The sequence below is a fragment of the Oryzias melastigma genome, linkage group LG12, assembly GCF_002922805.2.
Source record: "Oryzias melastigma strain HK-1 linkage group LG12, ASM292280v2, whole genome shotgun sequence".
NCBI lineage: Eukaryota > Metazoa > Chordata > Actinopteri > Beloniformes > Adrianichthyidae > Oryzias > Oryzias melastigma.
This window is the reverse complement of record NC_050523.1, coordinates 17,485,369-17,513,007: the sequence shown is the minus strand read 5'-3', so window position 1 is coordinate 17,513,007 and position 27,639 is coordinate 17,485,369. Positions and strand designations below refer to the sequence as shown.

General features: G+C 40.7%; 1 protein-coding gene across 2 annotated transcripts in view; it reads left to right on the top strand.

Moving 5' to 3' along the window:
* Positions 1 to 27,639, top strand: part of LOC112163012 (A-kinase anchor protein 2) — an 89,603-nt gene extending 61,964 nt beyond the window's left edge. Inside the window, exons 10-17 of one of the 2 annotated variants that reach the window (XM_024299086.2) lie at positions 20,312 to 20,503; positions 20,765 to 21,127; positions 21,321 to 21,419; positions 21,488 to 21,589; positions 21,685 to 23,068; positions 23,189 to 23,367; positions 24,936 to 24,974; positions 27,177 to 27,639. In XM_024299086.2, coding sequence (XP_024154854.1) covers positions 20,312 to 20,503; positions 20,765 to 21,127; positions 21,321 to 21,419; positions 21,488 to 21,589; positions 21,685 to 23,068; positions 23,189 to 23,367; positions 24,936 to 24,974; positions 27,177 to 27,296 — 2,478 coding nt within the window. In that variant the 3' untranslated portion in view covers positions 27,297 to 27,639. The remainder of the gene's footprint in view (positions 1 to 20,311; positions 20,504 to 20,764; positions 21,128 to 21,320; positions 21,420 to 21,487; positions 21,590 to 21,684; positions 23,069 to 23,188; positions 23,368 to 24,935; positions 24,975 to 27,176) is intronic. The other variant, XM_024299087.2, reaches the window with a different exon arrangement.

The following is a 27,639-nucleotide window of genomic DNA, read 5'->3' as shown; positions in this document are numbered from 1 at the left end:
CAGCGGGACTGGGGGGCCGGCCTGCGCTTCAGGGAGATTGTTTAGCAGCTGAATAAATGAATGAATGAATGAATGAATGAATGAATGAATGAATGAATGAATGAAGAGCAGGACGGCGGTAACCTGAGCCGTGCGGGTCAGCCTCTTTGTACTCGGCTGCAGCTCGCGCAGGCGGCTCGCGCTCTCCAGAGCGGGACAGAAAAACCCTCGCGCCCTGCATTATTCAGCGCGCGTGCCTCGAGTGGGACGAGAGAGAGAGAGAGGGAGAGAAAAACCGAGTAGGACAGAGAAAGGGGAGGAAAAGAAGAAAGAGGAGGAGGAACTGGAGGTTGGAAAAGCTGGCGCGTAAAAAGAGCTCGATGTCACCGCAGTAGGAGGCGGACGGAACCGTTATTTCTGCTGCTGGGAGCGGGCGGAGGAAGGAGGAGGCTCCGTCCCTCACCTACCGGCTCACCGACGACTGCGGCTTCATTCAGGTGTGTTTTACGATTAGAGGACAAAAAGGGGGAAAAACGTAAAGGTCAGCGGGTCAGCTACGCACTTAGCTTTTCAGCTAGCTTTTAAAACTAATCCCCGACATTATCCGGTAATTAGTCGTCTTTAAAGGGAATTTAGACGCAGTTAAAATACAAAACAACACAGAAGTGGTTTAGCTTTGTGTAGTTTTAGCCTCGAGAATTTGCATTTTTTGTGTTTTTAATGCCTTTTGAGTTATAAATATGCTTAAAAATGAGCTAATTTTACAGTAAAGTGAGATTGCAAACGGCAGCTTTCTGTCATGTTAGCCAAAGCAGGTCAGTGGATCAGACTGCATGCTGCAGCAGCCTCCATGTCTCCTCCTCTGCATCACTTTGACCCACTTGCTGAAATGACCTTAACCTGCTTTACATCCCCCTCGACAGCTGAGGTGGAGGGTTTGTTTTCTCTCTCAGTTGTGTCACACATACACACAATTGATATTCTTCTCAATTTCCTTTATTTTGCCTTACAAATGACCTAACAGCAACTGAATGTATTAAACAATGGAAGGGAAACATTTTTGATCAAACATCTGTATTCAGAAATGCCTTTCTGCAATAATTTTTGGTTAATTACAAAAGCGTTCCCAGTGATCTTTTATTTGTGATTATCAAAAAACCTTTGTCGTTTTCTAGGAGTTTCTGCAGAACGGCAATAGTTCATTAGAAATGTCTCTCCGAGTTGTGGGGGGGAACGTTGGCATGGAACAGCTCCGCCGCCTTTCCCCTCCCCATTGCTGAGAGTTCTGTTTAGCCAAAACCGGAATCTTGTAGCATATTTTCCACATGGCAAATGAGCTCATTCCCAATTTTCTTAAGATATGACCCCCATCATTGGAAAAATGTCACAAAAATATTTTCAGGTGAACCATGTCTGTCTTTGTGGATGTAAATATATAATATATTTTTGTCTGAAATAGAGTTTTGAATTATGTCTTTCTTTTTTACTCTCCGATTGCCTGAAGCTGTTGCCAAGCAACATGCAACTGACTTTACCTATGTATTTTATTCATCTGGGATGGTTATTATGTGGCTTAATTTTCCTTAGAAGTGTATTTGATGAAATCTATGCAGAGCTTTGACACGCTCAGCACTATTTACTGCTGCTGCAGCTCAAAGCACAAACATCTTGAGCCCGTCCTATCGCCATCAGTCCTGATGATTGATTTCTTTTCACGGGGCAGTGGCATTTTCACTGAGGACAGCTGAACTGTCCAGTGCCCCAGGGATGCAAGGCTTTAGGGGATTGTATGTCTGAAACCAACAAGGAGGCATTTGATTAAAGGATTTTATTTTTAGCTGTTGACACATTTGACAGCTTTTGTTTGTTTTTCGTGGTGCAGTTTACGGTGTAGATCCTGCCGTCTGGCATGAGAGAACAAAAGCCTATGAAGCAATTGGCTTTTAGTCTCAGAGAATCACAAAGTTGAGGCAGAAATGTATTTTGTATAAAGTAGAGAAGTAAACTATAAGTTACAGCAATTCAGAAATACTAACATATTATTTTCTGCTTTTATGAACTATTGGTGGTTAGATTTTTTTTTAACCCTTACTGTGGGTCATTCAGTCCAGCTCCCATATACAGTCATAGGATTCGGACAAATATACCGTATTTTTCGGACTATAAGTCGCACCGGAGTATAAGTCGCAGGGGCCAAAAAATGCATAATGAAGAAGAAAAAACCATACATAAGTCGCACTGGAGTATAAGTAGCATTTTTTTCAAGTAATTTATTTTATAAACTGGTTGAAAAAAACGATATTGCATCATCCTGGAAGGTAAGTTATAACATTCATAAGTGAATAGAAAACAGGCTGAATATGTGTTAACACATATTCACATATTAGCATCATGAAAAAAACGAAAAGGTGTAGCATTTATATAACATAACAGTTTTATTTAACTATAGCCTCAAGAACTCATCAACTTTGTATCTTTACTGTAATTAATTGCACGCAATCTCACTCCATATCACTAAATCCGTTAAATTCTTAGTCCTCTGTGTCACGTCTGAATAACTAAAGTAAATAAAGTAATTGCATAGATCACCATAAGAGGGCACTCTAGACTTACGGTCCATATCTCATCATTAAAAATTCGTATATAAGTCGCACTGGAGTATAAGTCGCAGGGACATTCAATCTATGAAAAAAACCGCGACTTATAGTCCGGAAAATACGGTAATGACTGAGTAATAGCTGTTTTTTTCTCACTCATTGTTTTTGTTGGAATAACCATTCTTGCTCATCTACCTTTTTAAAATTCTTGCTAATCCATATTTTTGCTATGATATTTTTTCTTTTTTGCAATTTATTTATGTCATAAACTGACCGATCAGATTCCTCAATAAAAGTATCTGATCTCATGTCAAACATTTGAAACATTTGATTGACTGATTCTCTTGAGTCCCCTTTTAAGTAGTAGGGGTGTGGACTTCCAACAAGATCTCTCCTGATTGGTGAGAGTGTTTGCCATAGAAATTTTGACTCAGATTTGTTTCGATCAGTCATTGCTTAGTAATAATTTCTGGCTGTAACATGGAGGTGTTATATCACAAAAACATACTCATACAGTCAATGGTGGACCCCTAAAAGGTTTTACCCATATATACACCCTTTAAAAAGTATTATTCCAGGTCTGGGAGGTCAGATAAAGAGGAAAAAAATGACAAAAAGTGATAAAATACTTCTAATTTTTAATTAAGTTTACTATTTAATTTCACTGGAGCCTTGGACTGCACTACATGAGGAAAATTTGCAATGTGTCAGATTAATGATCAATGTTTCGATGACTTGAGATACATGAATAAATAGCAAAGAAAACAACAACTATTGTTGTTGTAGCTGTGCACATTGTATTGTCCAGAGCTAGTGGAGCCAGAAGCACGCCATTTTCTATAGATGACATCACACTGTTCAATTCTCCTATAGAGTCAATGGTCAAATCACAGTTTTGCTTGCTCGTCATTGAAAATCAGTTGCTGATTCTTGAAATAACTAACCAAAACATTCGACTGTAAGCTCAGACTGCTGACGATTCTTCTGCGCCGGCTTTCCATTTCATCAGAATTCTCAATGACAGGACAACCTTAACGCCTTCTCATTGATTTGGTTGCTGCCTGTTCGGGTGGCATTCAGCTTTTTTTTGAGTTTGCATTCATCAGAGGAAACCACATGTTCCAGCCCCACCCTCCAGAGCTCTGCAAAGAGCCAGAACGCAGACAGGAACAACAAAGTTATCACTGATGTCTTCTCCTGTCAAACCTCTCCCTCTTCCTAGAATACAAACATGCACACATGGACACAATGCACATGTATACACAATGACTGATGACATAACAGGTCTGTGGCTAAAATTAAAGCTCCAGAAAGTAGAATTAGGAATGCGGTGCTGAAGAAAGACGGGCTGACATTGAAAAGGGATAACAGGAGGAGGTGAAGGCCGGCACAGGTGTATGTGACAAGGTTATCCGGGTGCAGGAACCTCAGGAAAAGGATTCTGGCAGCTTTATACGCTGTCTGGTTCCACATATATGTGTGTAAAAACAGTATCATCTCTTTGTTCTCAAGTTTAATGTTTCCACCATCAGCTGACAGTGAGTGGAGCGACAGCATGGCTTTCCTCTTTTTCACTGCAGACAAATCATGTGATCGACCCTGAGGCTAATTCTTTGACTCAACTTTAAACAAGGGTTTTTTTTTGTTCCCAGCATTCAGATAAAGCCTCTCCATGTTTGTTCATGTGTAAAGCAGCTGGAATTCTAAGTGCTTCTGTTAAGTGTTGGTGACACTTGCTCTCTATTTTGGTTTAGCCTTTGGCAATGGAGAACAGCAAAAAGTGATGAAGAGAAGCAGGGCTGTCTGCAATGTTTCACTTTACCTTTTCTCACACCCTTGATGAAACATCAAAACATTGTCTCAAATATTATGTAGAGTTTTCAGAGTATGCTTTAATTTGCTGAAACAAAATTTAAAGTGCTATCACCATCTTTGATATAATAAAATTTTTCATCTCAGAAAGTAAATAAACAAAGTACTCTTTTACAGTTTGAACTGGAATGGAATTATAATAAAAGTGGCAAAGAACGTTAAGAAAAAAGATTTTTGGGGTAAGTTGCAGAACTATTTAAAATTCATTGTCTGTATGGTGGTGTAGTGGTTAGCACTCTCCCCTCACTGCGAGAAGGCCCTGGTTTGAATCCAGCTGCTTTCTGTGTAGAGTTCACATGTTTTCCCTGTGCATTAGTGGTTTTTTATACCGGCTCTTGAGCTACCTCCTTTAGTCCAAAATCATGCTTCAAAGGTTCATTGAATTATCCAGAGGTGTTAATGTTATTGTGAGTTTGTGTGGTAGCCCTGCGAGCTGTCCTAGATGGAACCCGCTTTTGCCTAACACAAGCGGGAAAAGGTTCTAGCAACTCTGTGGTTTGGTTTCCTTCAGAGTTCAAGTGAAACGACTGAGATTTAGAAAAGCAACTGTACGGGAGAGTTATTTTTTTTTTGTTGCTCTGTTGGTCATAGGTTTGGTGCAGAACTGCATTAATCTGAATCTTTAGTTTTCTTGCTTGGGGACCACTAAAAGGATTATCTCTACATTGCTGGGAAAGCTGTGATGACCTTTGGAGCCGGAGATAAACACATCCTTGAGTCATTCAGAGATCCTTTACCATCAGGTCGTTATAGTGTTTTTAGTTCAGTCAATAGTGTCTCTAAAAGGGCTAAAAGTGCCAAAACATATCGATCAAAATTAAGTTTTATTCCATGTTGTACAAATTTTTAGTTCTCTTAATATTCCAGAGAACGAGAGAACCGAAGGGATGCAGGAAATGCAACAATATAACCCAGCTATGTGATGACTGCAGTTAGCTACACTCTATTGTACACGTCTACCGACTATTGTTTTACTTTACAGCCCAAGCCATTCATGAAACACAAAGCAAAAATACAAATCACGCACTTTCATGAATGCTGCATTACCAACAAGCCCACACACATAGACAACAAAAGAGCAGCACAAAAAGAAGTCAACACAAAATGAGTGATTTGAGAAAACTGCCACCAGACACAAAGTTCCACAAATTTGCCATTACCTGTCTTATATAATAATAAAAGATGCACCCGTCAATCTGGATTCAGACAATTTTCCAGCAATCATATCTGACCAACAACCGAACAAACAACACCCCTGTGTTTACATCAGATGTATAAGTATCTCCGTCTTTAACATTCATACCTTTGTCAGGTATCAATCTGCAATTTATGTAAAGATGCAAGCAGCACAGATGATAAGCTAAAGGAAAAACTGATATTATTCCACAGCAACTATTGTTTAAAACAACTTACTGTGTATTTAACAACTTTTCCTGGTGTTTTTGTAAGTCTCTGATGCTCCTGTAGTGACAGGCGTTCCTTGAGTGTGATGACAGCCGCAACTCTTTCTTATGAGAGGCAGATCGACTTTTCACCCTCTTAACACAGCACAACCAGTTGTGTCACAGCAGAAAATTGTGTTTTTCTATATTCTACTTTTGCAGTGACCATTTTCCCTAATCTGTAAAAACCTAGTGCATGTAGTAGTAGCCCTTTATACAAATATGTTTGAATTGTTTCTTAAAAAATGTATGAAAATGTGTAATGATAACAGTGGCTGATATTAGATAAAACAGAAATGACATAATGTTACACCCCCATGATAGGCAAATACAGACCTCCCTCTTCAGGAATAGCTTACACATGTACACGAGTGGATTCCTAGCAGACCTTAACTGAGGGCTTCCACTTTATAAGATATTCATGTGCGGCACAAATGGAAAGACTTGAACTAAATTATGTTAAAGTCATAGAATAAGCTGTTTGCTCTCCAGTTGAAGCTTTTTACTTGGTCACAGCTTCTTTATGGCTAAAAATGGGCTGTCTGCAGATGAAAAATGGGCAAGACTGTGCGGGGCATACAGGTGCCCCACACCAAATAGCAATGTCATAGAACTCTTGGTGGGTCGATCAAAAATGTCCATGGACATTTTTTTTCTACACGCATTGTACGAATGACACCAATACAACATGAAAGGGTAAAATAAGGGTGAAGTTGGTGAGACACAGGCATATCATACAGATTTTTCTTTTTTTCATTACTCCTTTACTCCAAAATCCAGCCCATTGGTGCTATTCAGGAGATAAGTGAGTGAGATAACTAAGTCAGGAAGGGCCAGTACTCTTTTTAAAAGGTGCTCAATAGTTTCTATACTCATATAAACATAAAACAAATCTCAAACAGCTACACCAGTTGAAAACAAGTCATTTAAATCAATGGCTAACATAAAGAACAGAGATCGGAAATGTCTGCTGGTTCTGGCTGCGTTTGTTCTGTGTGAAGCTTCTTTTCTTGGTCTAAATACTTCAGGCTAATGAGCTAGTCTCCACAAATAGACTCATAATGATTACACTGCTTTACTCATGGTGAGGCAGGCCAGGGTAGGTTAATGCTGTTAGCTATCAGACCGTCACTCGTCAAGACAACAGTGTTATTATGCTCTTGCCTTAGAGTCAGCTCTGAACAACACTGAGGGTGCTACAGCAATGCTTGTGCCATAAGAGACCACACAGATGAGACTAGAATATACACTCTTAAAGTCACTTGTCATGCTCAAAAATACAGTCTGTACTCCTCATTAACTTAAGATTTAAAGTGGAATCATAAAACTTTACTTTACAAGGAGAAAACTGTAGCTTTTTGGAGACTTTTTTTATCTGACTTAGTCATCATTTTATTTGTGTCCACATAGAAAAAAAAATCAAATTTTACTCATTTTTTTGCTACCTTAAGATTATATAACGCATAAACATCACTGGACAAAAAAAGTTGCAGCAATAATTAAAAATTGAAATCATATCTAATTCCACAACTACCCCAGGAGTCTGTATAACTTCCTTTTACTTATTACAATTTCCCCAAATTTGTATTAAATGAATAGAATTCTTTTGTTCAACATTAAATGTACAAAATGCTGAAATATTAGTTTCCCCTGCAACATTTTCTTTAATTTTTTAACCAAAGTTTTGGTCATTGGCCTGTAAGATGTGACCACAATGTGTGGTCCATGCACTCTGAGTTCTGTGGAGCAGGACCAAAATACTTAAGTCGGTTGATTCATGCTGGGAGAGGATTAGAGTTATATGCTCTGCAGGTTTTTCTACACACAAATACACTCACACCTCAGGTTACACTAAACTTCACATATACATCCACCAACAACCTCCAGACTCAGCCATCCATGTGTCTTCACCTCCATCATGGTTTGCTGCTTCTTGTTAGCTGTTGCTGCTCGCCCTGTAGACTCAGATGTTATGAAGTAAAGTTTCTCAGCAGTTTTTTTGTTTACAATTTCAGTCATGACTTGAAGGTAATAAAGTCTAGATGTATGAGCTGGAAGCTGCAGACCAATAATGGCAACCCCTGAAGGGATTGGCCAAAAGAAGAGGAGGAGAGCTGTGTTACGGAGCAAACGCTCGTTGTTTAATAAACTTTAGAAAACTGTTGGATGTGATGGTTTGATTCATACCAAATAGAAGGACGGTTGGCAACAACTGAGAACTGTTACATAACGCAGGTAAAGGAAAGGATCCCAGCAGTGCAGACAGGATGTACGTCTGTTTAGAGTTTGACATTCCTGAGTCCAGTTTGAAGCTACATAAAAGCAAGATGTACTGATGACATAATGCTAAGAATTGATCAGAATAATTTTTTTTTTGCAAAAATCAAAAGGATAAAAATTAGACATAAACCTTGACTGAAGTCATACTCATACTATCTAACATGAACAAATATTGAACGTCCCACTTCGATCATCTTTTGATGTATTGTTAAAAGCATTCCCATTTTAATTAATTTCAGCCCAAATTAAAAAACTTGTGTCGTTTTCTAGAACATTGATTCTGCAGAGCAGTGTGTTCTGGCCAGGACTGTTGGCCAGGACTGTTGTTCCCATCATCCATTTAATTTCACTCTCCTTCTAACCTTCACACCCCCAGCCTAACTTTACCAGTGCAACAAAAATGCCAAGCAATATTTGAGCTAACCAGCCATAAAGTTTTGAGCCTGATGCCAGCTTAGACGAGGAAAATTAAGACAAATGGATTTAGTCGTCTACAAGTGAATGCATCAGAATGGAGTGGAGCAGGGAGCTTGTGGCCTGCAGGTTGCAGTACATACCACAATTATAATACATTTTTTTTAAACATTTTTTGTCTGCTTCTGATTCACCATTATTTAAAAGACGAAATATTTAGAAATGCATTTAATGTTCTTGATACATGTCCTCCATCGTGAGAAAAATGCTTAAAAAAAACATGTCAAAAACACCAAAAATATTTTTTTCTCCTTTGGAATGGGTAATATAATATCAGTTAAAAATATCAGAAAAATGCACTGTTTATTTTGATGTATTTCCCAAATACAATTGTTTGATGAGCAATCTAATTTATACCACTACTTGTGAGGTCGTTAAGCTAATATCTGAGGGTAGTCCATGGCTCTGTGTTCCTGCAGGCAACATTATAATTTTTTAATAAACAAAATTATGTATAATTTGTTTTTTTGCTGGTGTTTCCCTCTTCTTATGGGGTTATTTATAGAAAATGTGTGGATAAATGAATGGTTTGAGAGTAAATGTACCTGCTAGACAGAGTTATGAGTATATTGCCAAAAAAAAGAACTACGCTAACAGAAAAGTAGATTAAGTTTCTTGTGACATTTTCCTTAAATAACAAAACTCTGCTGAGATTTCCTCATTATTTTTTTTTTACATAACAATAAAAGTGGTAAGTTTCTAGTTTGTTAGGTTGTTTTTACAACACAGCATGGCTTTCAGCTCCTTCAGTGTCCAAATTGTACCTAAAACGGCAATTAAAAGTCAGCTCCCCTTTTCATTTTACCCTGTGAGATGAGGATGTGAAGGATGCTCAACAAGTGTTTGTTTTGTCTACAGTTTAGGAGATCAGAAGTATTTGTTCTTTTACATTATGGTCTTAGACGACCCATTTGATCTGTTACTGACTATATGTGGAGTGTGACACATTATAGACTCTGTGTTTATAGAGCAGCAAACCCAAAACTATCATTATACCTCTGGAAGGAAAGCAGGACCGTCATTACCTTCACTCAAAGACAGAATGGATGGAAGGTTTACTCCCACTTTGTCCTCTAGATCTGTTAGAAGAGTTTGTGTGTGTGTTAGTGCTGTGTAGCATTAGTATTCTGCAGGGAGAATCTCAGTGAAATCCCTGTGGTGCTCTTTGTTGCTGATGTGTGAAGGGATCTGAGGGTGGGGGTGTTGGGGGAAGTTCTGTTGTGAGAAGTTCTGAAGGGGACACTGATAGTTTGCCATGAGTCCAGACGTGTCCTTGGTTCTCAGGCCTCAAAAGAGTTCTTATCATGGTTTCGTTCTGGTTGTTGTTTCAAGCTCTCTGGTCGAGGGTAGGTGAAGAAGACTTTCAGTTTTTGTTTCTCTTTGTCGTATTCTTCCTTTACCTACAAAGACATCAGCGTTCTGTGTGTTTGAAGCAGGTGGTCTCTAAATTTTGGGTTTGTTTCCTGTGTTGAAGGCCATTTCCACGCATTCAAGGGAACCCAGCTTCCTGGTTTCCTGTTTAGACAACCTGTGAGATGTGGCGGGCTTTATCCAATAGCTTCCTGTACCTAAGCAGTGTGTCTTAGTTTTGCAAAGGTCATCTTTAAAAGCAGCCACCTTGATTTTCTGGGCGTGAAGGACTAAAGCACCAAGACTAATCCAGAGATTCATCTGAAGACTAGAAGAAAAGTATTTCTGTAAACTTTTTAGTCCATAAAGTATCGCTGAGTATAAATTTGCTTAAGACTAAACTTGCATCGATGATGATGATGATGTGCATAGTGTGTTTTACTGTTGCAGTTTCTTCAGCTTGTTCTGAAGATGCTTAATATCTTTATAATTTGTCAACAAAAATGGTCTATTTCACTGAAATCCTTATCCAATTTTGTGACTCAATCATCATCATTTGTTGAGCATTCCAGCCTTTTTACTTTGATTTTGTTGTTTATTTGAAAATATTGAAATGTATTGAGAACTGGTCAGATAATAATTAAAAAAACGTCTGTATTTGTTTTTTTGTAAATGAAAATAGATACAGCAGCAGACAGAAGCTAAGACGTCCTCATGTGTTTAATTTACATGTGTGTTGACAAAGTGATCAGTGCATTGAGTCTGGTTTGAGAGGGCTGTTAGTGTGCATGGTTCATATTCAAAATTCTTAATTTTGAGAAATCTCTTCATTTCCTAAAACCTTTTTAATTGATGTATGATGTTCTTGAAAACTGTTTCTTTTACCTCAGATTCCACCACATCATCAGAGCAACTAAGTCTGTTTGACCTTATTTAGTGCTCAAACCAGTAAAACAAACTGAATAAAGTTAGAAATGTATAGAAAAAAAATAATTTAAAACTCCTAATGTGTGTCATGGTATTAAATAAACAAATTACCTTTATTGACCCACCTCCTGTTTTAGCTAATTTAAGTGTTAATATCAGAACACAAGATGTATTCAAAATATTAAAACCCAAAGTAAAAGTATCTGGAGGGTGTGTGCTCTAGTGGAAGAATATCTGTGTCAGTCTGTTATGCTGGATTAGTTAACTGTGTCATCCGTGCAGTTTCTGATCAATCTTGATTATCTTGTGTGACATTCTGCTGTGGGCGCAGCTCTTCATTGTTCTGATAAAGGTGACCCAGATGCATTTATCCACAGACGTTTGTGTATGAGCACTCATGCCGTCCTCTTACTTTTGAATTGATCTTTGCATTTCTTCATTTCCACACTTTGCTGGAGTTCATTAGCTTGCACCATACAGGAATGACCATCTTGTACTCTCCATTCTGTATAGCTTCTCCTGGTCTTCAGTCGCTCAGTTCATGTGCAGTGACTGGGTTACCTTCCCGTTTTTTTTTTTTTTTGGTCTTTCCCCTTAATTGTTCCATTTTGGGAACTCACAGGGAGTTGGCTATGGTTGGAACACCAGAAATATCTCAATATTAGTCAGATTTACACATTTTCTATAGTTCTAGTTCATTATTATAGTCCAGGAAGAGAATGAAAGGCTGGCATCACACCTTATTGAATGTGGGGTAATAAGGCTTGCATTAAGGCTTTATTATAATAATCCCATTCATTATTATATAAACTTTAGGGTGTTATTGGTTCTGTTGTTGATATCTCTTCTGTCTTCGTTTACGTCCAGTCCTAGAAAAATGCACATATATAGAATGAATGAATGTATTCATTCATTCACATATATATAATATAAATAAAGTTTAGCCTTGAAGACCCACTCCAATGAAAATCATTTTTTTTGTTTGTTTTTAACGTGTTCTTGTAGCATTTTTATCATTGATGGGGACCTATATAAAAGAAATTACGATTAAAACTGTGTTTCTGAATATTTGTTAATTCAAATCGCATCAGAGCTGAAAACTAGATGCTTGAAAATGCTCCGCCCCCTCTCTTCCTTGTGCACACCTTGGCCCCCTCATGATTAGGTGTGCCAGACATGATGAACATCAACACTCGTGCTGTAGCCAATTGCAATTCTGGCTCAAAACTGTATGACTGGATTGATTCAATGTTGCTCGTTGTTATTTTTGCGCCGCTAATGTTAGTTTGAGCCTATAAACTCACATGTGAGAGCGCAAACAGAGCTCTCAGCAACAAGAAGGAAGGAGGGTTGCTCTGTGTCAACGGTCATGTCCTCAACCTAGAAATGTAGTTCTAATGAACTAATGGTGTCGTCCATAAAATATGTCTTAAAAAATGACAGAGCTCTTTGATTTTGGTTAAAAACGGCATAATCATTATTAAAAGATTTCTGGGAACGACTTTATGATTGAAAAAATATGATTAGGAGGAGCTTTAAATATACACCTCATGTGTCAGAAGCTACACAACTCCCTATTGTAACTATAAAACCTGTACAACACAAGAGGCTACCAACTCTTATCATTTTATGTAAATGTTGAACAGAACAAGTGTAGTTGATGCTTTGGTCAATTTCTTCTTCTCCACAAAATGTCTGATCTGTCTTTTAAAACAAAGCATCAGAAGATCAGTCTGGTCACACCTGTCTTTAGGCTTCTTTAAAGCTTTAACACACTATCGCATTCTCTCATTTGTCATTCCACTCTACAATCTGAACATTTCCATCCTAGCCAAACAAAACTGAAACTCCCAAACTGCTGGGAAACACCCTCACACTCCCACTTGACATGATGTTAGCCTCACTTTAGCGCACTTCCTCGTGGTCAAATCAAGATAACCTCTCTAACTTCTGAATTTCCCTGCGTATTAGCTTTTCATGAGATCAGGAATAACACAGTTGTTAAGCTAAAGGCTGAAAAACATGTGGTTTGTGGTCTGATGACAGAAAAATCTCTCAAAGTCTACATTTGCTTTGAAGTGAGTTAGGAAAAATGTGCTGTTTGTGTCTGGTTGAAAACCTTTTACTGTGTTTATAGCTTTTTTGGGAGGAAAGCATTCAAATGGAGAAAGAGTGGAATATGTCATTTTGTCATATACCAGTGATCCCTTTGATCCTTCACTTTCATCACTTAGCAAGCACCCAGACAATTTGGCTAATGGCAGTTGGAAAAACTAAAGGAAAGTGTTTCCAGCTCCTTTGCGTCTCACTGGTGTTGGTGAGCAGGGAAAGTGAACAATGAAGGTCTCAGCTCTGGTTACCAGCAGCCTGATCCTATGACCCAACACGCCGCCACTCACAAACCACAAAGGTACAAAGACACTGTGAAGGTTTCTCTGTCTGGATTTATTATTGCTGTACAGTTTGTGCTTTTGTTCTCATGAGACACACTTAGGGTGTTTAATAAATTAGTAATGGAAGATCTTTTAGGATTTGAGGCTTTAAAGTCCTAAAGTCATCAGTGGTCCCAGTGGTCTTTTATTTATGATTACGCCATTTTTAGCCAGAATCAATAAACCTGTTTCATTTTCATTCATACAGAGCATCAGTAGTTTATTAGAAATGTACCTCTTGGCTTTGGGTGGAACTGTTGTTGCAGAGTAACCGCGTCTCTGCTTCCCATCATCAATCTGTATACACTTTCTCCCACTAGCTTACCACCCCTCACATCTAACATTACCAATACAACAAAAATGAAGAACAATATCTGTGTTATCTAATTGTACAGTTTTAAGCCGGATGCTAGCTCAGACAAGGAATATGAAGACTTATATGGACGTAGTCATCTACAGGTAGATCCTTTAGAATGGAGCAGAGCAGGGAACTTGTGGCCCATCCATCCATATGTTCTACGTCACAAATATGATCTTTTTTAATCGCATATTTTAGTCTCTCCTGATTAATAGAAAGTGGAATAGAGAGATACTCAGAAATGCAATTTTAAGCTTAGTTTTTTTTATGTATGTCCTCCATCATAAGGAAAATTCTACAACTTGTTAAAGCAACACATTCTCATCCCCAAGTATTGACGTTTGGTTAAGACCCCTTCTGCGTCACTTTATGACATTTTAGGTGTTCCCAACTCGTCATCTTTTGACGTGCTGGCTGTTCGTGAAATTAAGGGTCTGCACCTCTCGGGACGTAGTACTGGATGCTGTACCAGATGCACACTGGTTCTCAGGATGCGTCCAGTACCGATACCCCAACCCAGTATCAGTACCCTAACCTTAATCCGGTACTGGTTTGTACCACGTCTGGTTCGCACCAGATATTGGGTCTAGTACCTTTTTTGGTACTTTTTTGGTCCGCTTCGTGGTACTGGACCAGTACTGGTTGGTGGGCCTGAGGTTGAGGACCCGTGATTTAATGGGAACAGCCAGTACGTCGGAAAACGATGAGTTAGGGACACCCAAAACGTCAAAAAGTGACGCGGAGGGGTCCTTAGCCAAACATCAATATGTGACGACTTGAGAGTGAGAATGTGTTGGTTAAAATCACCATTTTTATCAGAGCGGGCCTTCAAGGTAGAACCATGCAGCAAGTTTTTTTTCTTTATTACTTTTTGCTAAAAGGTGAACACATGCAAACCTTCATTACAGACGCCTGATGACAGAAGAAAATGCCATTGCCATCACATCACTCCTCTCCCGTTTCTGAAGTTTTTTTTTGTTCCGTCATGATCAGATCTCCACCTGCCTTTGTTCTCCGCCCTCTGACTCCTGACAGGAGCTGCAGGCTGGGGGGAAAGGGAGGGAGTGACAAGGATGAGGGGAGGGCGCAGCCAGGGTGGATGCTCTTACGCGTGTCTGTTTGCATGAGGCCTTGCACAGAGGGGGTCTTTGTGCACGGGGGCATCTGCAGAAATGTGCACGCGCTGGGCCATGACATCACAGCGCACCGTCCAGTCGGCAGGAATGTTGCTCGGAGAGGAGAGGCTTTGTGGAGGAGAGGAAAGAGACGGGAGGGGAGGAAAAGGAGGAGAAGGAGAAAAAGGAAAAGGCTTGGGCAGGGAAACGTCCAGCAGTCCCACTAGCAGGAACAGGAGGGCCTGGAGTGGACACAACTCAGAAGGAAAGCTGACAAAGCATGTGGAAAGGAATATATTGTGATGTTAGGAGAGATTTTTTTCGGATATTTCATGGATATGCAGATGTCAGATCTAAGATCAACAGGTGGGTAGACGGTCTGTTTTTGAATTCAGGTGTTCACTTTAATGGTCGGATAAATTACTGTTTAAAGGCTTTAAGCCCAACAAAAATGACTGTTTAGAGTTTAATTTCAACTACCCAGAATATTCCAACAGAAGAGGCTGGTGGGAACTTGATCCAAACTGATTTATGTGGATCAAGTATTGATCTCAAGGACTTTGGTATTTAAACAGATATTACAAAGCTGTTTACACCTTAGGAAACCTGACACTCTTAATACATGTGAATTCACCATATATATTTTTTTTACAATTTTTGTAAGTAATAAGTCTCAGTTTGGACTCAGGGAGAACCGACTGAAATAAAGGACAGCTCTGCTCGACCTGTCTTTAAAATCCAAACTACTAAAACATGAGAAGTCCGAGAGAACCTGCAGGTGCCTCCAGTTAAATGCGATCCTTCACGGTAACTTTAGCATTCACCCTGCAGTCGAATGCCAGGCTTTTGCAGCACTCATACCCTAAAATACAATTTGTTAAAAAAGTTCTTTTTCTGGAGGATGTTAACCTCTTAAGACCTGAGCTAATATTTGAGCTAACCCTCTAAACATGTAGTCACAGGGCCCCAGTTAAGCAGATTTAACTACTGTGCTTTTAAAACCCAAAATGGGATCTCCGAACATGTGGACTCTGGATCTTAAGAGGTTAAATGTAAGGTATGTGAATGTAGTTTGAGTTGTACAGTACAACCCCTCGTCTAAGGCATGCAGCTGAGTGTGAATGTTTGGACACCGTGTTTATGAATGTGTGTTTGATTGTGATTTCATCCAAAACAGTCAGAGCCTAAGCGTTTCCAGATGTGATGGATGGAGACCAGCGTTTCCACAGAACGCCAGACTCAGATATTGGAGACTAACCCTACTTTCTTATGAGTTCCTTCGTAATTTTCTCCCCTCTTTTTTATTACCAGCCATAAGTCTCCCTGTCTGACTTTGTACGGGTCATTTTCTGCTTTCATTAGTCAGAGAGACCCCCTTAAAAGCTCACATTTACACATCTTGGCTTTGGTAGAACAAGCAGGCTTTACAGTGTCCTTCATCACTGGTATTACAGTCTGAGCCTTGAGGACAGCTAGCTATGCCTGGAATGCCAGTTCACCTAGTCAAAAGCTCACATGTGCATACACACTTGCCGAACACTTAAAAGAGCACACTTTGGCATGCACACCCTGTTGCTCACACACACCCATTTTGAGCATGTATGTGTGTGTGGAACAGAATAGTGTTGCATATGAGAAATTCTTGTTCTTTAGTTCTGTTTTCCTGAGGCAGTAACCGGATATCCTCCCACTCTGTACTGTCCACTGCACACACTCCCACACAAACACACACACACATTCCTGCACATGAAGCACAACTGAATCATCCGTGTGAGGGAAAACACAAATGACATCTTTTTCCTTTTTGGGGTGATCGTCATAATTACCTGTAGAAAATCTTGTTGAGGGAGAGAAGAAGAGATGAAACTTTACACTTAAGCTAAGAGTTTCTTTGGTTTAGACCAGTGACCCTTAGCCTTTTGAGACTCACAACCCCCCACTTTAATAAGGTTACAGGCCTCGACCCCCACATACCCCAATTAGATTCTTACTCGCACACTTTAGACACTCATGAGCTCACCTAATATATTTTTACAGGTAAAGAATGCCACCTTTAATGAGGTTGTGGTCTAAAATATTGTGATTTTGTGACCCCTACTTGGAGAAGAAACACTGGTCTAGACTTTTCATATCCAGAGAAAATGACTTTAAGGCTTGAGCTCACTGTGGGGGATATTAACCTGACTTTGCGGTTTATTACTCCAGTGACCAGCCTCAAAAGTGCTCTGGTCAATGAAAGACAAAACAACTCAACTATAAATGCAGCAGCGATCCCAAGTGTGACTTAAATACTGTGGGTAAAGACTAGAAAAGATACAGATTTATATTAAATATAAAGTAAGTTCCTTCTTCAAAATTTACAGCAATGAGGAGTTTTCTTTTGGCAAAATATGTTTGAAGCGGACAATTTTTAAAATTGCTGTGTTTGACTTGCTTTTAAAGTATAGATGTGTTAATGTATCTACTGAAAAACCTTTTTAAATAAAAGGAGATCCATAAAAGTACTGAAAATAACTTATAGATATTGTTTTTAATGGTTCATCAGAATCATTTTGAAAAAAAAAGGATTGAAACAGTCTTTGGGAAAATTAATGGTACTTCTCGTTTTATATTCTTGCACAGTTCTTTGTGGGAACAATCAAACATTTTCTGCAACCCTCTGTGAGAATTTGGCGATTGTCTGCAGATATTTTTGGTCACTTCTAGTTTGAAAACTCTTTAAGTGGTCTCAGGTCTTTATAGAGTGTCTTCGTCTTCCACATTATGTCCAATAGGATTTAGATGTGAAAGACATTTCAGAACAGTTCAGTGTTTTCCTTTTAGTCATACTTTTTTTTATTGTGTTTTGGGTCATTATCTGTTTGCTGGATCCAAGGTTCAATTTTCTGACCTCCCATCAGTCCAATAAGACCTTCCTAGTCTAGATTTCATCACACCTGCATGTATTCAGCCACTCTACGGCAGAGGCAGCAAAGCAGCCGCAGACCCAGACCATAAGCAGACCGCCTCCAGTAGGGGCACTATTCTTTTCCACTATTTTTCATCTTTGAACATTGAGCTGATGCACTTTTTTTAAAGAGTCTCATCTGTCCAGAAACATCCTTCGGGAAGCTTTGAGGTTTTTTTATATGCACTGTAGACAGTTTTTGACAATGAGCTTCTTCCTTTAGTCTGTGGTCTTCCATAAAGCAAGAGATGGCTTGCTCTGACACTGATGAACTTTGACTTTGCAGTTGATATTTAATACTTTGACGGTCATTCTGGGCTCTTTGTTTCCCCGTATGTTATGTCTTGTATCAGTTTTCACATTTTCTTGCTCAACTTTTTTCAGGGAGGTTGCCAATCCTGAGGATCCTCTGAACATCAAGTTATATATTTAACGCACTTGTCTCAGTGGGTCGTGTTTGATTGAGCTCCACCCCAAGGTCACATTATGGCAATCTTTTCTAGAGCTGCCCTCGTTTTTGTCCACATTTTTTTCACTAGTACCTACTGTTTTTATTTTATTGGACTAAAGCAATTCTTGATTTTTTTTAAGTAATTTTCTTTATCTGTAGCAACTTTATTCAGTTTTATATTGACCCCATTGACTGTTTAACCCTTGTGCTATCCAAGCCATGTTAATGTTGGGAGTGGGGTCATCTGGAACCCACAAGACAATGCGCTGATTTTTTTTTTTTTTTTTCATTGATTGATTTATATTTTCACTGGCATCTATAGCAGACATGAAATCCTGTCCACCACTGTCCACTTTTGTCTTGGGAGGGATAACATTTCAGTGTAAGGATGGGGTCATCTGGACCCCAAAAGATAATAGACAGTACACGCTCTAAATAGGCACATCCAATACACTTCTGTTATCCTCTGACAGTCATTCAGATTGTCAAAATAACCATCTTTGGTCTTCTACTTTTTTTTAAATATTTTTCTTGCCAATCAACTATTGTTTATATTTTTTTTTCTGTAGTGCAAGTTATAAACTGACCAATCAGATGCCTCAGTAAAAGCATGTGGATCCCGCTGCCCACCTCGTCAAACGTTCAATTGTTTGATTGATATATCCTCCCGAGCCCGCATTCAAGTAGTAGGGTTATGGACTTCCAACGACCAACAAGTGGTTGCCATAGAAGCAATGACTCAGACTGACTCGGAGCAATCATTGCTTACTTACAACATCTGACACCAACATAGTAGCATCCTTATTTCGAAAAAAACGAGAATTAATTTACTTAGTTTGCCAAAAGTTAACTATTTTGTATGGGTGACAGTCCAGTTCTCATATATAGTCAATGGTTGACCCCCAACAGCGGGGTACCAAACATTTTGCTCAATAAAAACATAAATTCTGGTAGGTCAGATAATAAGACAAACAAAAAAAGTGCAAAAATACTCTTAAACTGTAATTAAGTTTACGCCTTTAAGAAAGATTATTTCTGAAAAAATATGCCAAGTATCTACTCAGAAAGCTTTTGGGACTTATCTAGTTTTTTTCCCAATCATAGTAAATAGGATGAGACAGCATTCATTTAGTGAAGATAAAAAGATTTCTTTATAGAAGAGATGAAAGGGCTTTTTTAAAGGGCAGGCAGTTATAATCCTCCATGTGACTCTGCTAACCACTGTGTCTGCTGCCACTTGTTTAAATTTCCCGTCAGCAGAGTTTTCTGTGTGTGGTGCTTTAACTGGACTGTTGAATTAAAAGCAAAACGTCCTCCTTGTGGCTTTATATGATTTAATTGCACAACAAATCAGTTTGCCAGAACGCTCCCTGTGAAATCTCCCAACATGCACATGCAGCATTCGGCCCCCCTTGAAAACAAAACACATCCTTTTAAGAGGGGGTAGAATACAGACAGAAGCTTCTGGAGAATTTGCCATGGATCCACAAAGGGGACAAAAAGACAGGTCATAAATGCAAGGCGTGCGTAAATTGCTGAAAGTGTGCGAGGAATGTGAGGAATGGCCGGAGGGTCACAGGTCTGACCCTTCTGACTGGAAAATGCTGATCACAGCAGCCCAGTGAGGTTATAAAGTCACCTGTGTTTGTATTTTCCATAACAACTCACCCAATCCTGGATGCGGAATCCAAAACAAGTAAAGATGCTACTTGATGAACATGAGACAGAATGTGTAAAAGAAAGCATATTCCGATCACATTATTAAAAAGTTTGTTGTTGTCTGAACAGACTATGAGTACAAAGAAAATGTAACTTATTTTTTCATGATAAGTTTAATCTAAAAAACTAATTGATAGAAAGTCACAGGAAAAGCTTCAGAATTCAGTGTTGGAACTACTACATGTGATATGGTTCCCCCTAGCGGAAATCACCAGCACTACAATGCTGTTGAAGAGTCATCTTGATTACTGCAGTGCAGGCTGACAATAATGTTTGTGGGTTTTATATTAAGAAAATAATTCTCCAGACAGTTTGATTATCGAATGTGTATTTCATTTTTTTTACGCAATCATTCGTTCGTTGGCCAGAAACCATGGTGGGCGTCTGAGGATGTCAGTGAAAGCACACCGAGAGAGCGAGTTCTGAAGACCGTCAGCTTCCAGGAATCCGTCAGTTTCATCACAGACGCGACTGCAGACATGGAACTGGAGAGCCAGCAGATCCAACATGGCTGCCTCAGCGCCTCTCCTGCCCAGAGTGTCGACTCTGAAGTGGTGCAGGTATACCAGTTATCTCCTACCTCACTACTAAAGTCAGACCTACAGCTCTGACCGGGTTACCATGACAATGCTTCTTTTTTTTTATTAAGTATGTTTTTCTTCATAAAATCAACAAAAATACAAAGACCGACTTATATGAAAAATCCAATTAAAATTAAATACAAATATATTTTATAATGTAAAATTCTAACTGATTTTGAAGCAAAAGCTCAGCTTTTACTAAGTAGAACCTGTAAAAAGACAAGTTTTCTGCACAAACAGGAAATCTGTTACCTGGACCAGGTGTTGGACGAAGCCTCAGAGAGCGCCACCAACGGGAGCGCCTCCCCCTCAGAGCACATCAAACCCATCAGCATCAGCGGAAACTCCCCCCACGTCAGTGTGTCCGGCCCCACCTCTTTTAACCACCAGCAGTTCCTTGTAGAAGGACAAAGACAAAGCACGCTGGTCCACCAGGAGGCGCCGGCCGTGAGGACCAACGGACACGTGCAGACGGACGAGGCGGGTCGCAGCAGGCCCAAGTTTGAGCTGCGAGCGTTTCAGGAGGAGAAGCGTCCTGCAAAACTGTTCTCCCCTGGGGAGGAGCAGCACGTCAGAGTGACAAGGACACGCCCCTCAGAGGAGGTACATAACCATTTGAATAAGGACATTTTCTTGATATATGTCCTCTATTATCAGAACATGTTAAAAACACCCTTTTCATCTGAGGGGATCTTTAAATCGTACTATTTAGCAAAAAGGAAAAAAAAAGCAAGCCAAAAACTAAAGTAAATAACCTTTTGTTCTCTATTTTTGCATCTTTTGTTTCTGCTCACAGGTACAGGAACTGGAGCGAGAGCGGCAGGAGCTGATCAAAGGTCAGGCCGTGAAGAAGAACCCTGGGATTGCGCAGCGTTGGTGGAACCCTCCTCAGGAGGTAGACCCCAACTCAGCCTTTCCTTTTTTTCCGAATTGTAGCCCTTGAACAACAAGCTCTGCTTTCAGGTTCCTCTGGAGCAGCAGCTGGACGCTGAGCAGCTGGAGTCTCTGAAGAAATACCAGGAAAGGAAACAGCAGAAGCAAAGCCATCCTTATGCCTACACACAGGTAACTTTATTGTGCTAAATATGGAGGACATAAAGTGAAGTTTTTTGTTGTTTTCACTGATGAATTTCCTTTATTTTATCTTTTAATCTTTACAGCCTGCGCTTTCAGGTCCTCCAACAATGGTAACCCTTGATCAGGGGCTAACCAGGAAGGAGGACATCGTGGAGGAGCAGATCAATTTTTCATCTGCTAGAAAGCAGTTCCTACAGGTGGGCGGGGCTATGAAGGATGAAGCTCCTCCTGCTAATCCCTCTAAACCCTCAAAATCTGAGACGAGAGGCTCTGATATTGCTGCAGAGACTGGAGAAACCCACGTGACCTGGTCTGATGAAGGAACCACAGGGGAGTTCACGTGTGCCCGAGCTGTAATGACCATCCTGCCGGAGGATGAAGAAGGGCGGGGTCACTTCCACCCATCCTCTCATCCAGAAGAGTCCGACTCTGGACTGGACGAGCTGTCTGTTCGCTCTCAGGACACCACCCTCTTTAGCTTGGATAACGTCTCAGATAGTGGGGCGTCTTTACCCCCAACTCCACTGCCACTCACCCCAGTGTCGCCACCGACTCCCCAACCCACCACCCCGGTAAATGGCCAGACCAACGGGGGTCCAACGGAAGCTGAACTGCAGTACCACTCGGGGGTCGTGGTCCAGAACGCCATCCAGAGTGCCCTCCAAGCGAGGAATGGAGGCCAGTGGCAGCCGTCTGCCTGGGACTGCTCACAGCTGAGCGCTCCCCTGTCGCCTTCCTCTGCCGCCGCCAGCAGCCCGGTGCCAGTCTCCTCCTCGCCTGCCTCCTCCGGTGGGGCTCCCAGTCTACAGTCACCTGTGTCTTCTAGTCCAACTCCTACCACCCCGTCCCCCCAGCCACCAAAGGAAGAAAAGTCTTCAGAGTCATCCAGTCCAGTTCCGCTGTTGACACCGTCTCCTCCAAATTCTCAGCCCGTTTCTCCCCAGCAAAGACCCAGAAATGGCGGCCCCAGGATCAAGATCCAGTCTTCTTACGCCAGAGCGCTGGCCTCCTCCAACCCGGCTCCGGCGTCAACTCCAGCTCCTGCAGAAGTGGCTCCGGTCCCCAGACCCGCCCCGGTCTGCCGCCCCCCGTCCCCACCGAGCCCCGACAAACCCGAGTTCAGCTACTTCAGTAAATACTCCGAGGCAGCAGAGCTGCGGAGCACCGCGTCAGCATCTCGAGGCCCAGAGGTGGAGCCCGCCAGCGGGCCCTTCCGCCTGCGCTCCAAGAAGCAGAAAACGCTGTCCATGATTGAGGAGGAGATCCGGGCGGCCCAGCAGAGAGAGGAGGAGCTAAAGAAGCAGAGGGAGGCGCAGCCCACCGTCGTCGCCCGACCATGCAGCTCCTCCAGGAGCAGTCACGGGCCTGTGAGGACAGGAGCGAGGCAGACCACTATCTCCCCAGCAGATAAGATGAAGAGCAACAGTCTGCCAGCACGACTCACTCTGACCGCCAAGACAGCTCCAGGTTAGCTGGAAAACGTCCTCTAGATTTACTCCTACCTGAACTTTCAACTCACCAAACACGCAATTAGTCCCCCCAAACACACACATTCATTTGTGAAGAAAACGTCTTTTTACTTTCCAGGGAAGATCGAGAAAGTGCGTCCCGCCCCGCCGGTGTCCCCCTCCCCTTCTGAAGGAGCGCTGTCTGACGCCGGCAGCGAGGACTCGTCAGGGTCACGGCCCAAGAACTTCATGCAGACACTCATGGAAGACTATGAGACACACAAGGTGAAGAGGAGGGAGAAAATGGAGGACAACAGCGTAAGTATTTTAGCCAAACACCACAAATCTTTTTATTTATTTATTCTTTTAAAACCATCTACTTTCACTCCAGAGGAAAACATTTTAAACCCTACTGCTTTAAACCCGTAGTTGACATTCTTTTGTCTATCATAAATCTCCAACCATTTACGCAATCAACTTAATTCCAGCAGATCCTGAAGCAGAGGGAAGCAGCGCACATACAGCACTTTATAGCAGTGAAGATAAGTGTTTATGCAGTAGACGTAAATCAGCTGATTCTGTTTTGGAGAAGAGCAGGTTTGTGATGTTGTGCAACAAATCACATTATTAATGTTTTGCATATCTGTGCAAAGACACGTTTTTCTTCCTCAAAATCAGCTGATTGATAGCATAAACGATTGAAAATTGACCGGATGTCAGAGCGTGTATTAGTTAAGTGTCACCGGCGACATCTAAAAGGTTAACCTTATAATGCTGAAGCTTTATTTACAGTGTTAACGCTCTTTGAAGTACTGTTACTTTTCAACCGTTTACACATTCAAAGTAACGTAGTTCCAATTCTGAAGTGGAGAAAAGCAACTTTGTTCCGATATTCAACATTCCTGTACGATGATGTGTAGCTTTGACACCACACATCTAACTATTTTACCTATGAGAATGGGTGAAGCTGTAATGGCGCATGGATCTATACTCAAATCTGAAGTCGAAACGACTTAAGTTTGTCTGTACTTCACATCAAAAGATTTTAATTCAGCAACCGGATGCATAAGAGTGATCGTTACCTTTCTGCGAAAATAATACACGTGTGTGAAAACCTACACATTCTTACTCCCAACTCCTCATTTATGGGCGCTTTGTTCGGGCCCCCTCTGTGTCACTTTTTGGGTGTTTCCAACTCGTCGTTTTTTATGACGTGTTGGCTGCTCTCATGAAATCAGGAGTCCCCAAACCTCAGGACGCGGTACTGGATGCAATAAAGGACCCTGAACCGGTACTGGGTTAGAGTACCAGAGGGTTTGGGACCCCTGTTTAGCATTCACATTTTTTCCCTGCCTGTGGCCCGGCACCAAGCCGTCCTAGGACCGGTACCAGTTCGCAGCCCAGAGGATGGGGGCCCTTGATTTCAGGGGAACAGCCAGCACGTCTTAGAATGATGGGTAAGGGACACCCAAAACTTTAAAAAGTGGCGTAGAGAAGCCCAAACCAAATGTCCATAAATGAGGAGTTGGAAGAAATGCGTTAGTGAAAACAGAGATGCAGCACAGAACATCTTAGGCACTCTGTAGCGCTGCTTCATCACACCTAAATGTTTTTGCTGTGTTTTTCATTTTGGATGCACTGTTTAGGCACCAGAACTGTTCTCTTAGTAATAAACTGTTCTCCTCCTTCATTAGAAAAATGCCACAAGAACATGTTAAAAACGACAAAACACTATTTTCATCAGAGTGAACCTTTAAAGACTGAAAGAAATTTCAGTTGTAGTTTGATTGCTGTGTCATTACATTTCATCTTGTATTGGTGTTTTTGTTCATGGATGTTGATGTTCTGACTGGTGTACTGTTGCTTCTCTCCTCCGGGTCGGCCAGTATGCCCATTTGTTGCTGGCTACTGAGGTAACCACAGAGGTACCTGCTGCATACCGAACGCACCCCCAAACCCCCTCTGATCTTTACTCACAGACCTGGGTCAGACTAAACCAAGAAAGAGAGAGACCCCTGATGATATCTGCAGGGTTAAAAGATAAACTCTGGTTCAGCACCAAATGATGGTTTAACACACTAAAACTGTGTCTGATTGTTCTTCAAAGAAACTTGTTAAATTTATATTTGTCTATATACTGAAGAGTGGCAATCATTCAACTAGTATTTGGACATGTTTCAAATAATCTAATCTAAAAAAAAAACATGTAAAAAATAATTTAAAAACCATAAAAACATTGATATACATTTAAACTAAGTAAATGTGTAAAGTAAAATTATTCAAGTATTTATGAAAATATATATCATCCAGATCATATATAGTAGAAATATATGAGGTATTGAGCCCATTTCTGCTCTTTATAGGATTAACCTGAAGATGTGGGAGGGGCCAGCTTGTTGGCCACACCCTCTATATTTACCTATAAAATGATAAGAAATAGACAAATGGGATAACTACCTATGACCATAGAAAAATAAAAAAGTAAAGTAAAAGTAATATGCAGAATCACATAAATACATGAACAAGTTTTAAATAATTAATTTAATAAAGTATTTTATCATTGAAAAAACAAGCATGGCTTATATAAATTAATTTGTATATTTATTTGTCAATACAAGTATTTCTGAGCCCTAATTGTATTTATTTATTGATGAGGTCATTTTTCTCTTTTGTAATATTTTCTGTGTAACAGGCTAATGTGGATAAACTCCAAACTTGTTTAAATGATCCAAAGGTTTTCACCATTCTCACAAAATATAGGAGCGGTCTATAAATGTTGCCAAGATTTTTTCAGCTCTAAAACCTCTCAGGGATTTTGGGACTGCAGCTGTGCGTCTCACCGGGGAGACCTTCATGTTTCAGCGTTCTACATGCTGCACTCAGAACATCCTCAAGTTCTGTCTGCATCTCAGCAGGGAAGCCCCTGAGGATGAAGTCATGTGACCTACATGGGAAACATGCTTTTCCTAAAGATGATACAGGATAGTTCCTACAGAGGAAGTCTGAAATGTTCTGTATCTGATCCCAGGTCTGCTTGTTGTGTTTTGTTCTGTTCAGTTGTGCATGATATAATAAGCCTAATCATACATTTTGGTGTGACATCCCACCCCCCTCCATCCTATATGCACCCACTACAGTGTGCTTACACCTCATCCTTAGTTTGGGTCACTCACAGGGATTTAGGGGTTCACGGTGAGATCACCAAAGTCAGTACATGTGAAAAAAAAGTTCTTACTATACTTTATACTGTACTATATACTATATACTTTTTCTTTTTTGTAAGTTACTCAAGTTATAAACTCTCAATAAAAGTATGTGGTCTCACATCAAACGTTTGAAACATTTGACTGACAGATTCTCTCGAGCCCTCTTTCAAGTGTTAGGGGTGTGGCCTTCCAACAGGGCCAGTCCTGATTGGTGAAAGTGGTTGTTAAGGAACTCAGACCGACTTGGACCAATCACTGCTTGCTGACACTGTCCAGCTCGTATCGTATCGTGAAAACGACTCAATTGACCTAATTTAGGTGGAGCCATAAGTAAGTCATCTTCTACGAGTGATGTCACACTCACTCAGTCCAGTTCTCTTATACAGCAAATGGTTTGAACCCACGACCTACCAGTCTCAGGGTAGACACTCTACCACTATCTGCAGCACTTTTTGGACAAACAACTAAATATTCTTAAAATATGAGGATCCTTTTATAGTTGCTAGTATCTATATTACATCTTGGTAGTAACAAAAACAAATCAACATACTCCGTTTGTAATACAAAACAAAATAATAATTAAAGAAAAAATTAATACTGTTCCGATTCTGTAATTACCATTATCCCTGACATATCCACCCATAATCCCTTGCTCCATCCATTAGTGTTTGTTGTGGCATGAGTGTGTGAGAAGCAAAGGTCCCCGAGCATGAAGCTTTTCCTGATCTGGAGCCACACGACTCCAGTGGGGTTGTTGGATTCTGCAGGCGCGCTTTGACCCGACTCTTCATTCACGAGCCGTGTTCATGCCGGACATGTGAAGCAAGCGCTCCCCCAGTGTTTAACGCTGCATGTGATCCGTGACTGAGCTGCTGCGCTCCAACTGTCCTGCAATCTGACCCGATATCCTGCTTTTTGCAGGTTCTGGAGGCCACTCGAGTGACCAGGAGGAAAAGCAACATGGCTCTGAAGTGGGAGGCTGGTATCTATGCCAACGAGAAAGAAGAAGAGGAAGAAGAAGAAGAGGAGGAGGAGGAGTGAGCAGCTCTCATTGGAAGCAAACAAAGCTGAGAAGACAGGAGGACAGACAGAACTGAATAATATTTATTTCCTAAATGCAGCATCTTGCTGGTCACATGACCCCCTCTGGTGTGGGCCAGTGGGAGGGGCTCATCTTTTTAATGAGTGAAGTGACTCAGAACGAAGGACTCAAACTCAAGGAGGTTTAAGGAAGGACGTCCAGATTTGGGTATGCGACGATCTTACTAGCTGATAGTCTCCAGGGATTTCATAGGAATCTTTTTTTCTTCCTCTGCAAGTTTTCACATTAAAAATCAAGTTTTGGAGTTATGGATATGCGAAAACAGCATGAAAGTAAAAAAAA